Source organism: Dicentrarchus labrax, unplaced genomic scaffold, assembly GCF_905237075.1.
Source record: "Dicentrarchus labrax unplaced genomic scaffold, dlabrax2021, whole genome shotgun sequence".
Taxonomy (NCBI): Eukaryota; Metazoa; Chordata; class Actinopteri; family Moronidae; genus Dicentrarchus; species Dicentrarchus labrax.
In genome coordinates, this window is record NW_026136705.1 from 1,917,645 (window position 1) to 1,931,875 (window position 14,231).

Genomic DNA, 14,231 nt, shown 5'->3' on the forward strand with positions numbered 1-14,231 from the left:
CCTTCCAAGCATGAAGGAGAAACGGTAAGGGTTGTGAGACCTCGACAAAAAAGGCATAAAAGCCCTGTGTAGAGCCAGCGTTTGGTTTGTCTGTTCGGGGCTACTGTAGAAACATGGAGGTTTAACATGACGCCCTCCATGGAAGAGGACCCGCTCCCACTGTAAATAAAAATGGCTCATTCTAAGGTTTCTGGTGCGTATTCACTGATGAAAACATACAGATATATTCCATCGTGCCAATACATCCTCCTAAATGTTACACACTGGACCTTTAAGACTGACGCCTGGTAACCTTCATCTTCGTGTCTCTTCCCCGCAGCTCTCGTTTGCATCCTTTTGCATACTTTGTGAGAAGTTAGCATAAAGGCAGCAGGATATATGTTCTCTAGGTCCTTTCCTCTGAAACATCACAAAAGATATTTATTCAGTATTTGCATCCGAGACCAAGAGTGGGTGGAGAGATCCAACAGGTGTGTATTATATTCAGTGTTGGGCTAGTTACTCTAAATATTTAATTTATTACTCATTACTCTTTTTTAAAAGGAATATCCTCTCTTTACGTATTACTCCCTGCCATCAGTAATTAGTTAAACTAGTTTATATTTAAAATCCAATTAAATTTAAATAGATTCAAGTCAGTTTTATGTGTTCAAATCAAAGTAATGGGATATTTCCAGCCCTTAAATATAAGTATCTCCAGCTTTCAAGCTAATTTCCTCCATAATTACAAAAATGGATCCAATCAATAGGGGGTTTCAACAAAAGTACAGTTTCAGCTAATTACTTTTAGTTTTTTATTTGAGGTAACTGTAATATTAGTACTGAAATGTATTAGCAATTAGTTACAGTACTGGGAAAAATAATATTAGGGATTAAATGGAATGGAAAAATTGATTAAATGCGGGTAAGAATAAAAACAGATCTTTGTTGTTATGTCTGACAGTGTGTCAACAGGCTATTTTTAACATTGACAGATCAATATCAAGCCTTATCAGCCACTCCTGAAGAAACAAGGAAACAATGACGACCATAATGGTATCGGGTGATTGATTGGGCTATTTTTAGCGTGTTTTTTTTAGCAGCTCATTTAATGGTCGGCCTCCAAAGAATGAGAGCCGCCCAGCAACACACACACACACAAACACAAACACACAAACACACACACACACAGTGAGAAAACAGCTGTAGAGCCAGAATAATTACACATCTGACTGCAGTGAATTAAGGGTTTATTTCGACTAGTTTGACGGCAGGAAATGCAGTAACAAGATGATTCACAGAGGCTCCAGCCCAGGACTGTTACCCCGGGGCAGATGAGGACACTGTGGGGACAGGAGAGGGACAGGAGAGGCCTCGGTTGGACACCAGTGTTGGTGACAGTGACTGATACAGATGGTTTGATTTTGTTTCTGTTGAGTTTGAATGGAGGGTGTTTCAAGGTGAGTTAACAAGGCAGTTACGCTGAAAATTGAATTGTGTTTTTATATTTTATATTTTCCTTTCTTGACATTTGTTGAGTTTATTATTTATTAAAGCTGCTGCTGGTTCTGTGGACAGCACACATAGTTGGTAATTTATTCTGTCTAATAAACTACAGTTAATTTAAAATTCATGTTTCATCATGTTGCACTTCTAACTGTGGGTGTGTGTGTGTGTGTATGTGTGTGTGTGTGTGTGTGTGTGTGTGTGTGTGTTTAACCACAGGAAGAGGGTCGGTTCCGGTACTGTTCTCTGGGGGTTGTGGTGGTTCCTGTGGTGCAGGTTTTTCTGAGACTTGTTATATTGATTTTTTTGAGCCGATCAACTGGTGGGTTAGTAATGATGTAATGCCGTTGAGATTCTGATAGTAGGTGGACTAACAGTGGAGGACTCTATCTATCTATCTATCTATCTATCTATCTATCTATCTATCTATCTATCTATCTATCTATCTATCTATCTATCTATCTATCTATCTATCTATCTACCTCCATAAGGTAAGTGCTATAAAACAAAAGTGACTGACATGTAAGAAAATATAAAAAGATATATATATATAATAAAATATGTGCTCCAATTGTCTGATTCATTTGTTATGTTATGTGTATTTCGCTGCATCTACACACACAACTGTAGCCATAGCAACTTAATCAATAATGAATATGATCATAATTAATGTTTTATGTTTAAAAACAACTAAAGAAAGCAACACAGTACTTAAAAGAGTAAAAATATACTATATAGTATACTTGTATACATTGTATACGGTTAAAACATCGTAATCAGATGTGAGTCCCCCCTCTCTCTCTCTCATCCTGCTGAGAGGGGTGGAAAGGTCAGAGGTCAACAGGGTGGACGGATGCAGTGACAGAGAAGCAGAAAAGCTTGCTGTCTGACAAAATGAACTGTTATGCCATTAAACAGACGTTTACTTTATCAGTAGATGTAGTGAAACAAAGACTGAAGGCAAAGCAGAGTTTAGCACAGACAGCCAGTAGAGGCGCTGCTGCTGTCAGTCCCAGTCCAGCATAGAAGCCGAACCTTCCCCGAGTCTCTGGTTGTGGACTAACTGGTTGTGGACCCTCTGGTTGTGGACTCTCTGTTGGTCTTTTAGGTTTGGTCTTATCAGCAGCTGCTGTAAGGGACATAAAGGGACGAAAGCATTAATAGTCTGCAACTTTCATTTTTCAAGAAATAAACAGTATCTGGTTCCAGGTATTAAGACAGGTGAGTTTAAATAAAGTATCCACAAATGATTTTGAGCTAATGTCTTAGACATTTTCTAGCGTATGATCAGTTTTAGTGTGATAAAAGTAAACAGTTGGTCCTCACAGTTGAAAAGGTTCAACTGCTAAATGAGACAACTGCGCCACCTGCTGTTGTAAGTCTGTACCAGCATTTGGTAGAAATAGCAAAGGAATATTTGTCATCAATGCAGATCTGCTTTTAAGACAAGCCTGACCCCGGGGCTGTTCTACGAAGCGAGGTAACTGGCTTGTCCAGGTAACTCCAGGAGTAGCTCTATGATAACTTCCAGATTCCTACTATAAAAGGTGGTTCAGTTTTACCCGAGGTATGCTGTCACAGCAATTTATGTTCCATCTCTAAACTGCTCCAGGCAGGTGATCATTGTGGTTAACTCCATGTGTGGAGAAAAATGCTGCCACATTTGAAAGACGCAGTTGACATTGGTGCACAGATTGCACATGCATCATGTGATGCACCGTGGCGCCGGTGTGTTTTAGCCTTTAGACTCCAGCTGCGGTACAGTATACTATATACTTTATACTGAGTTCTACTGAAACAACTTACCAGTGACACTGAGCAGACATTTGCCAGCACTGACACCATACTTTGTGAGCACTTTACACAGGTACAGGCCTGAGTCTTCAGTCCTGAGTCTGGACACATGAAGTCTGATTCGTCCTTCTCGAGGACGTCTGTGTCAAGTGGACCGCCTGCAAACGTTCATCCTGAGACTCGAGACCTCGACACCTTCATGTAGATGATACAGGACTGAAACCTTGTGATCAGTAAACAGTTTACAGTAGATAAAAGAGAGTTGGGGAACTGTCAGTGTTGGTTGTGAACGTCCATTCCAGTGTGATGTTATGGTTCTCCTTGCCTGATAGGAGGTCTGTGTCACATTCACTACAAATGTTACAAATTTCCTCCACTGCCTGATGCATAGCTTTTCCCTCACAGTGAGCACACACCTGAGTACGTCTTGTTATACCTGAACTTTCACGCCTGGTCAACAAAACACACAGAAGACATGGAGTTTGATGTTATGCAGAGCCTGCATAATGTCACTGCATTCATTGTGCCCGTGTCCAGTAAACTTTATTGTCCCCAAGGGGAAAGTTGTCTTGAGCACAGTGTTACAATCGCTTCACATAAGAAACATCAGAAAAACTTTAAATATCCCCAAAAATAAGAATGTATCACAAAACCAAAATGAAACTATTTAAAACCTGCTGCAATCAGCAGATTGTCCTGCTGTTGCATCATTTCAAAGTATGTAAACAGATTCATTACTATCCTATTTTTAGAAACACAGCATGTATTTTTGAAATGATTCTTGGAGGTACTACTTCATTCCTTTCCTCATCATTTCCTCCGCGCCTGAATGCATAACTGAGTACACATCTGCACCTCTTACACCGCATCGACAAAACCTTCTTGATTTTGCTGAAAATATTTAAATTAAATAATCTTTGTTTCAACATTATTTAGCTCACATCACTGTATTACCATGTGTAGTCAGGATATGCTTCATGCTGTTTAAACCCAAATTAAAACCCTTTGCCTATGCCAAGAGGTACTCATGCAGTGCAATATGTATCATATAACTTAATATAAACTGAATGAAGTTTGGTTTGTGGTTGAGATTTAGAAATATTGTACAGCAACATCTCTATAAAGACTTTCCTGTCAGCTGTTTTTATTAGAGCTATTTTCTACCAAAGAAATAGTCCGTATAGAAACTACTGACAGTTTAAAATTCCTGAGCAGCAGTGAATGAATTATTTATGAAAATGAAATGAATCTATCTATGGATCACATTTCAAACAAAAGATGGAAACTGGGAGTGTCAATGCCTCCATAATCCTGACTGCTGTGTTATCAGTCAACCAGGATCATGTTGGTAGTGACAGTTCCAGTTGTTACACAGTCTTGTCCCCTATCAACAAACAGTAGGTAAAAATGAGGGGAAGAAACCAGATTCACTACTATCCTACTTTTAGAAACACACAAGGCATGGAGTTTGATGACGTGAAGTTTGCAGATAACACCACCATCCTCGGCCTGATTTTAAACGACGATGAGACTTCATGTCAGGAGGAGTCAACAAAACCGAAAAAGTAGCTCCACTACATGAAGAACAGGAATCTGATATCACTGTAAAATTTATATATTTTAATACAAATGCTAACAGTAAATGACAATTGAACTAAATGCAGTAATGAACTGTAAGTAATTTGAGTCAAAAAACGTATATAATTTCAGTTATATTCATTGCCATTAAAGACACTTGTTGCTCCTTTTTTATGCTGAATTTTTGTGTCCATGGTAATTAGACCCACTTAATATTAATTGTGTGTTTGCAATTACTTTCGTTTGGGCAGAGCTTGCTTAATGTCACTGCATTCAATGTGACTGTTTCTGTTACTGCTTACTCCCATAAATGAGTGGTTACTAGAGTAGAGTAAACTTTATTGTCCCCAAGGGGGACTACAGAAATAGTCCTGATAGAAACTGTTGGCAGTTTCTAAATCCTTTTAAATTCCTGAGCTGCAGCGAATGAATTGTTTATGAAAATGATGCATGAATCTGTACACTGATCACAATTCAAACAAAACATGCCAACTGGGAGTGTCACTACCTACATAATCCCTACAAAACTAACAGATTAAAGAAGCAACATTAGGATTGAAAATTATTCTCTGCTTGTATGTTTTGCAAATATATATATTTTTGAACCCTCCTAGGTCTCCTGATATCTGAACTCCCTCAGTGCAAAACAAGTGAAAAAAGAGAAAATCACACACACAAATATGGAGTTAAAGGATAGGTTTAAGACTGAATCACTATTAGTTTTTATAGAAATAAACATGACCTCTTATAGGAATGTGAACATAAAAGGAAGATAAAGATATTGCCTTAAAGTATATATATGTATGCATCTATAGTATATGTAGATTCTTTCAAAGCATTTTGACTTTCTGAATGAAAAAACAACAAAACAGTGCAACCAACAAGATGATTCTCAAATCCATAGTTTATACAACTACACCAGCTCTTCTTCTATTAATAAAAACATAATAACCTTTTTGTCATATGCCAGCACTCTACTCTCAGTAATCAGTCGGTTGTTTCTCTAATAGATTTGTTGTGAAAAACCCCTCTAGGCCACGTGCAATTGTTTTTCTTAAAGCTAGACAAATAATATAATGCATTATCACAGATTAAACTACCCAGTATCTAAAGGAGTTACAGTACAACTAGCCTATGCTATTCGTATATATTGGACTTTTGTATACTTTTCCTTCTTTGAATACTACATGAGGCACAGATATAGTTGTGATGACAATGTTTCACTGATACCTAATTTATCCCTATAATTTCAATGATCAATAATGATAAATACATCTTCTTTTTCTTTTGTTGTAAATAAGAATTACATTTACATTGTTTTGTTATTATAAATTCTTTATTATTTTAATATTATGTGTTGGTATTTAATTTTAAGACATAACAGACACACAACAGAGAAGTTATACTGACTGAAGTTGATATGTCAGATTTAACTATTAGCTCCTTTCCATCTGCAGTCCTTTTACATACCAGAATGCCAACGCTGTCCAAATCTTAACATTTTGACCAGTAAGGAGCAGCTAGACCAGCATTAGCATTCAATCGATAAAGGTCCAGTTGAGGCCGAAAAAAATAGTTTTACTTACGACACACACAACTCACACCACTTCCAGTTCACTACCTGCTCTGTTCTGCTGCTGCATTTATTCTACTGAATTTCGCCACTAGAGTGCACTTGAACAACATTAGACAGTCCTTTTCCACTATGTAGGCTGCTTGCACAACAGTCAACCCCATTTCCAGCAGTTTTCAGTTGATATCACACATATCTTCTCAACAAGACAAGTATTTTTACAGAGAATCTAACATGTTAAATAGGCGTATATACTGCTGTCCCATTCGATCTGAATTCAACCTGTTAAGGGTTGACATGTCTCCTATCAATAACTGGTACACTACCATACACAATGAACGGGGACTAGAGATGATTTAAATTATAGCTTCTGGACACTGAAAAGTAGTATCTTTATGGGAAGAACATTTAACAAATAATCAGCTCTCCATTAGGCTCACTGTCTCCCTGCTTACTGGTCTCTTCTCACTACTAACATGCTGCAGTTCCCCGAGGTGACCACAAGGAGACACAACAACTGTGTCTTAACAGAACAATCATTATGCAACAAAAGGTCATACAATGAAATGAAAGTTTGTCCCTTGATGTCACTCACACAGAACATAACAGGTAATCAAATGCATATTACAAAAGGGTAACTTATAAAGTATATAAAAGAATATATAGTTATTTATACACATGCACTCACATACAAAAATTCAACATTTGAGAAAGCGTCCGTCCACTCTGACTGTGTTTGAGCACCAATGTGTCATTGATGTAAACACAGAGTCCTCCTCCACATAGTCCGCTTGATAAACTGTTATGCAGTTAAATAGACGTTTACTGTATTATGAAATAAGTGTAGCACAGACAGCCAGTAAAGGTGCTGCTGCTGCTGTCAGTCCCAGAGGCTTCCCCGAGTCTCTGGTCGTCTCTGGTTGAGTCTCTTTGGTTGTGGACTCTCTGGTTGTGGACTCTCTGGTTGTGGACTCTCTGGTTGTGGACTCATTGTTTGTCTCTGAGGTTTGGGCTTATCAGCAGCTGCTGCTGTAAAGGACGTATAAAGGATTGTCTAAAATGGAAACATTCTCCTAACTACTACCATACTGCTATCTCACTGGAGCTATGATGTCTATTTTAAAGATGTGTTTTACTTTACGCCTGTGGAGTTCTTTTTAAACGTTGAAACAAAAAAAAACTTTTTTAAATTAAAAAAATTTTTTCTTTTAGGAAAATTAAAAAAAAAAAAAAAGGGGGGGGGGATTTTATGGCCACAAAAACCTTTTTTTGTGAGCTTTTGGACAATAAATAAGGATAAACATAATGAAATGTTCTTTTTTTTTTTTTTTTTTTTTTTTTATTAAAAAATATTTATATTTTTTTTTTTTTTGTTTTTTTTTTCCCCTTTTTAAATCACCCCCTTTTGGGGGGGGGAAGGGGGGTAGAAAAATCTAATTTGAGATCAACTTAAAACAAGGAAACATATCGTTCAAGATCATGAACGTGACTCTTGAAGACAAAGGGAGATACAGATGTTTCATCCCCAAGTTAAAGAGTCGGATACAGTTTTCAATTGTTCATCTTGTTGTTGGTGAGTTAATCTGTTAAGGTTGAGAAAATCAATTTTTATTTATTTTATTAAAGATCAGTGTTTGTCAGCAACTTGTGTTCCTGATGCAAACTATTATTGTCTGTATTATAAGTCATTATGAATCAATTGTCTGTTCTGCAACTCACAATATTCCAAACTTCTGATCCGACGGATGTTAAAGGTGAGAATAATTATTCATTCCAACTTTTGAACAATATCAGCAGCTGCTTCTCATTACAAGTGTTCAACTAGAAAAACACAAGGGGACTTTTATTGTGAAGGAGTAACAGTTAAGGATGCATCACTAAACTCAAAAGTTACGGTACCACCCACAGCATCTGTTGGTTACATGTTACAAATAATAGCCTTTAAACACTGAAGGCTGCTGTGCCACAAACAGACGTATGGAAGTTTAGTTACAACACTAGAGGAAACATAATGTATTTGTCAACAGGACTGAAATCTTAAGGATTATAACTTTAATCTCAATGTCAGTGACATTCATGTTGTGTGTTTATTTCAGTAGCTCTCATCATCTCTGTTTTGATTGTTCCTATCAGGTGGTTGGTCCAGGCGGAGCAGACCGGTCCTATTGGTGTTTGTCTGCATCTTGGCAGTGGTCCTGATGGTCGGTGGAGTCGTGGTATATTTGAAAGAGAAAAGTCAAAAACAAGAAGTACGTCAGAGACTTTAATTCAGTGCTGGAAAGTAAAAGAAATGTCTATTTTGGGAGACAGTTGACTAATTAATCATTTTATTTGAATTGTCCTTTCAGCTCATAAAGGCACCTATAATCTGTATATAGTGCCTTGCTCAAGGGCACAATGCTAGACATTGCTAACAGAAATGAGAGAACTCCCCTCCGCTGTCTGGATCTTCCTAACTAGTTCAACGTTTCAAACCAGCAACCCCTCCAGCCACAGGTGGAGACACTGGATCTGCAGAAGAGAGGATTTATGTGTCTCAGAGAATATTCACAGACAATATAACAACAACATATTAATCAGCAACAGTATCCCATTGAACCTGAACCGATTAGAATCTATAACCTATATATTGTCTCAAGCCGTCTGTGAACAGCTCCGTCCTCCTGATGTATGTAGAGAGCTTCATGTCTGTGTCCTCGCGGGTGTCCCTGTACAGGTGCACATACTCCACCCGGCTCAGCCTGTCTTTGGGGTCAGGCTGAATGTCTGGCCTCGACCACTCCACCGTCAGTCCCGCCACATTGACCTGAGGCACCACGTGACACGGCAGGATAACATCATCACCTGGAGCAGCAATGATTGGCTGAGGGGAACCGACCACCTGAGACTGACCTGAAAAATGGAGGATACATTTAAGATCTGTTGGAAAGCGAGGGAGGTCTGACTCTCTGTCTGTCTCTCTGTCTGTCTCCACTCTCTGTCTGTATTTACTTTAGTTATGCCCTTTATTTAACTTTTCTGCCACACAATCTACTTAATAACATGTAAAACCTTTGGTTAGCCTGTGTTAAGAAGAAACACTGAGCCTGGCTTCCCTTCCTCATCACTTCCTGACTACATTCATTAAAATGTTTACTGGAAAAGCACATGGATTATTCCCTCATCAATGATCATCCTCAGGTTGTTATTTCAGCCAATGAGGTAGGTTAGTGTTAGTATATAGGTCTAAAGAAATCAGTAAACTAAACATATCTCAGAGAATATTCACAGACAATATAACAACATCATATTAATATTAATTAATTCAGAACGCTGCAGCACGAGTACTGACAGGAACTAGAAAAAGAGATCACATCTCTCCTGTACTAGCTACTCTGCATTGGCTCCCTATAAAATGTAGAATTGAATTTAAAATACTCCTCCTCACCTATAAAGCTCTTCATGGTCAGGCCCCTTCATATCTTAAAGAGCTCATAGTACCCTATTACCCCACTAGAACACTACGTTCTCTGAATGCTGGGCTACTTGTGGTTCCTATAGTCTCTAAAAGTAGAACAGGAGCCAGAGCCTTCAGTTACCAAGCTCCTCTCCTGTGGAACCAGCTTCCAGTTGTGGTTCGGGAGGCAGACACCCTCACCACTTTCAAGAGTAGGCTTAAGACATTCCTCTTTGATAAAGCTTATAGTTAGGGCTGGATCAGGTGAGTCCTGAACCATCCCTTAGTTATGCTGCTATAGGCCTAGACTATCGGGGGATTTCCCATGGTGCACTGAGCTACTCTCTTCCTCTCTCTTTCTGCACTCGTTCATGTCCCTTTAATGCATGTTACTAACTCCACTTCTTCCCCGGAGTTCTTGTGCTTTCTCGTCTCGCAGGTTCTCATGGATCCTGGTGGAGCCTCCTGCCATGGTCCTGCTTGACTGCCATTGCCAATACTGTTGTTGCTGTGCACCTGTCTGTCTGTCTGTCGCTCTCTCTCTCTCTCTCTCTCTCTCTCTCTCTCTCTCTCTCTCTCTCTCTCACCCCAACTGGTCGAGACAGACGACCACCCACCTAGAGCCGGAGGATCTGTCCTAGGTTTCTGCCTTTTAACAGGCAGTTTTTCCTTGCCCTTGTCGCCAAGTGCTTGCTCATGGTGGTACTGTTGGGTCTCTGTAATTAATGTTAAAGAGTTCGGTCTAGACCTGCTCTATTTGAAAAGTGTCCTGAGATAACTTCTGTTATGAATTGGCGCTATACAAATAAAATTGAATTGAATTGAATTGAATTAATATTAGAATCTATAGCTTATATATCAGATTATTGGTGATATCTTTACTTGTTTAGGCTAAAATGTGTTAGATGAAGATATTCAATAGTTTACATGTCAAGCTCCAACAACAGGTTACTATGGTAACAAAGCTTGTTCAGTCAGCAGTGGTGCTGCCACAGGAGATGCTACAAACAACAGTGCCATAGAGATATAAACAACATCCAGCTTTAATACTTCATGGTCGCTGAAAAGCAGCAAGGCTTCATGAGGCTTCATTTGTGTTGTCTATCGTTCAGCATACAAATGAATCTGGGAATAAAAAATCAAATTCAGGCTAACAGGCTGCATTTAGTAGAGTTTATCTTAAACAGGTGTGTCGACCAAATGCAGACAGCAAAAGCCAAACAGAAAGTTACAGGAGAGAGAGAGAGAGAGAGAGAGAAACACTGAGCTCCTCCAGGTCCATTAGAGCCCTAACTGCACACACACTGTGTTCATATCCAGAGAGACATTACAGTGATGGCAGGAACGGTTGTACAGAGCTTATTAACAAAACCATCACAACCCCATTTACCCATGACTCCACTCATATGGGAAGTAAGTTTGAAAGTATTTGAAAGAGAAAAGTCAAAAACAAGAAGTACGTCAGAGACTTTAATTCAGTGCTGGAAAGTAAAAGAAATGTCTATTTTGGGAGACAGTTGACTAATTAATCATTTTATTTGAATTGTCCTTTCAGCTCATAAAGGCACCTATAATCTGTATATAGTGCCTTGCTCAAGGGCACAATGCTGGACGTTGCTAACAGAAATGAGAGAACTCCCCTCCGCTGTCTGGATCTTCCTAACTAGTTCAACGTTTCAAACCAGCAACCCCTCCAGCCACAGGTGGAGACACTGGATCTGCAGAAGAGAGGATTTATGTGTCTCAGAGAATATTCACAGACAATATAACAACAACATATTAATCAGCAACAGTATCCCATTGAACCTGAACCGATTAGAATCTATAACCTATATATTGTCTCAAGCCGTCTGTGAACAGCTCCGTCCTCCTGACGTATGTAGAGAGCTTCATGTCTGTGTCCTCGCGGGTGTCCCTGTACAGGTGCACATACTCCACCCGGCTCAGCCTGTCTTTGGGGTCAGGCTGAATGTCTGGCCTCGACCACTCCACCGTCAGTCCCGCCACATTGACCTGAGGCACCACGTGACACGGCAGGATAACATCATCACCTGGAGCAGCAATGATTGGCTGAGGGGAACCGACCACCTGAGACTGACCTGAAAAATGGAGGATACATTTAAGATCTGTTGGAAAGCGAGGGAGGTCTGACTCTCTGTCTGTCTCTCTGTCTGTCTCACTCTCTGTCTGTATTTACTTTAGTTATGCCCTTTATTTAACTTTTCTGCCACACAATCTACTTAATAACATGTAAAACCTTTGGTTAGCCTGTGTTAAGAAGATACACTGAGCCTGGCTTCCCTTCCTCATCACTTCCTGACTACATTCATTAAAATGTTTACTGGAAAAGCACATGGATTATTCCCTCATCAATGATCATCCTCAGGTTGTTATTTCAGCCAATGAGGTAGGTTAGTGTTAGTATATAGGTCTAAAGAAATCAGTAAACTAAACATATCTCAGAGAATATTCACAGACAATATAACAACATCATATTAATATTAGAATCTATAGCTTATATATCAGATTATTGGTGATATCTTTACTTGTTTAGGCTAAAATGTGTTAGATGAAGATATTCAATAGTTTACATGTCAAGCTCCAACAACAGGTTACTATGGTAACAAAGCTTGTTCAGTCAGCAGTGGTGCTGCCACAGGAGATGCTACAAACAACAGTGCCATAGAGATATAAACAACATCCAGCTTTAATACTTCATGGTCGCTGAAAAGCAGCAAGGCTTCATGAGGCTTCATTTGTGTTGTCTATCGTTCAGCATACAAATGAATCTGGGAATAAAAAATCAAATTCAGGCTAACAGGCTGCATTTAGTAGAGTTTATCTTTAACAGGTGTGTCGACCAAATGCAGACAGCAAAAGCCAAACAGAAAGTTACAGGAGAGAGAGAGAGAGAGAGAAACACTGAGCTCCTCCAGGTCCATTAGAGCCCTAACTGCACACACACTGTGTTCATATCCAGAGAGACATTACAGTGATGGCAGGAACGGTTGTACAGAGCTTATTAACAAAACCATCACAACCCCATTTACCCATGACTCCACTCATATGGGAAGTAATGCCATGTGGGTGAAACCCGACTACATACTGGTTTTACTGGGACAGCATCTTCAGCCGATAAAAAAACTAAAAAACACCCCAAGGAAAGGGCCGGAGTTACAACAAAGATAAAGTGTGTGTGTTGGTGCTGTGTGTGTGTGTGTGATGTGTGTGCTGTGTGTGTGTGTGTGCAGTGTGTGTGTGTGTGTGTGTGTGATAATGTGTGGGAGGGTGAGTACACTGTTGCTGGGCGGCTCTCATTCTTCGGAGGCATCTGTATCTCTACTGTAGTGGAGTTAATCATTAGCAAAAGGAATGAAAAGTGGCAGCTCAGGCGTTGGATACACAGTGGTGGGGTAAATATAGTGGTTTAGTGTTTTCAAGGGGATTTGCTGTCAATAAGAAAATAAAAATGCAACATCACCAGATTACCATTAAAATGTATCATTCCTGATGTTGTCTTGCGTGCTACTGTTTAAAAAGAACCACAATCTGCTTGAAATAGGTGTTTTGTGTGACTCTTCTAGTTTGCAGAAGTAATCCTGAAACTTCAGCAAAAATCCTTTTACATATATGAAAACAGGCTGACCTTTGCGACTCCTCCAGAGAAGCAGCAGAATCACCACGACTAGCAAGAGGCAGACGCCCACCACAGGAAGCAGAATGTGTGCAAGGGGGGAATGAAAAGATTCAGGACGCCCAGCTTTAACACAACAGATGAGAAAAAAAAAAGCCACAGTTTGACCTCAATGCAAACAAAACAACAGCTCTGTCTGTATGCTGCAGGCTTTGTGCTAAGCTAGGCTAAAAGCATCCTGGACAGATCTCTCCAAACACACAGAGATTACATTTATCTAACTCCTAATGTTCAGAAAATCATCTCTTTCATTCTTTGACCTTTTTGAAAATATGTGTCTATCCAGGAAAGATGCCATTAACACATGAAACTAAATAACACCCTGCAGACAAGACTATAACAGCGTGGCTGAAGATCATCTCACCTCTGACAGCCAGCCAGCTGTCTGGTGATTGAGCTCCAGAGATGCTACACTTGTAGAGACCTTCATCGGACTTTAAAACACTGAGGATGCTCAAATTTCCCGAAGAGCTGTTCCCAATGAGGAGGCCATTTTTATAAAATTCAGCTGTGATATTGGAGGAGACTGTCATCTTGTTGGTGCAGCGCAGAGTCACATTTTCTCCCTCAGGCACAGGAAGGACGGGACTCTCCAGGATGACAGAGCCACCTGTGTGACACAACGGCAGAAAGACCAGAAAATATTTTAGAGCTCAAAAAGCCTTAAAGCC

The 14,231-nt window shown here is 39.5% G+C and overlaps 2 protein-coding genes across 10 annotated transcripts in view; one reads left to right on the top strand and one right to left on the bottom strand.

The window, feature by feature from the left end:
* Window positions 1-14,231, top strand: part of LOC127363541 (coxsackievirus and adenovirus receptor homolog) — a 46,342-nt gene that overhangs the window by 22,429 nt on the left and 9,682 nt on the right. The gene's annotated exons all lie outside the window — the stretch shown is intronic.
* Window positions 1-14,231, bottom strand: part of LOC127363533 (uncharacterized) — a 33,054-nt gene that overhangs the window by 16,500 nt on the left and 2,323 nt on the right. For 2 of the 5 annotated variants that reach the window (XM_051400081.1, XM_051400078.1), the window contains exons 3-4: window positions 13,925-14,170; window positions 13,513-13,626 (exon numbers count right to left, since the gene is read on the bottom strand). In XM_051400081.1, coding sequence (XP_051256041.1) covers window positions 13,513-13,626; window positions 13,925-14,170 — 360 coding nt within the window. Of the gene's footprint in view, window positions 1-9,146; window positions 9,323-11,789; window positions 11,966-13,512; window positions 13,627-13,924; window positions 14,171-14,231 lie in introns of all 5 variants that reach the window. The other 3 variants (XM_051400080.1, XM_051400079.1, XM_051400082.1) reach the window with 3 other exon arrangements.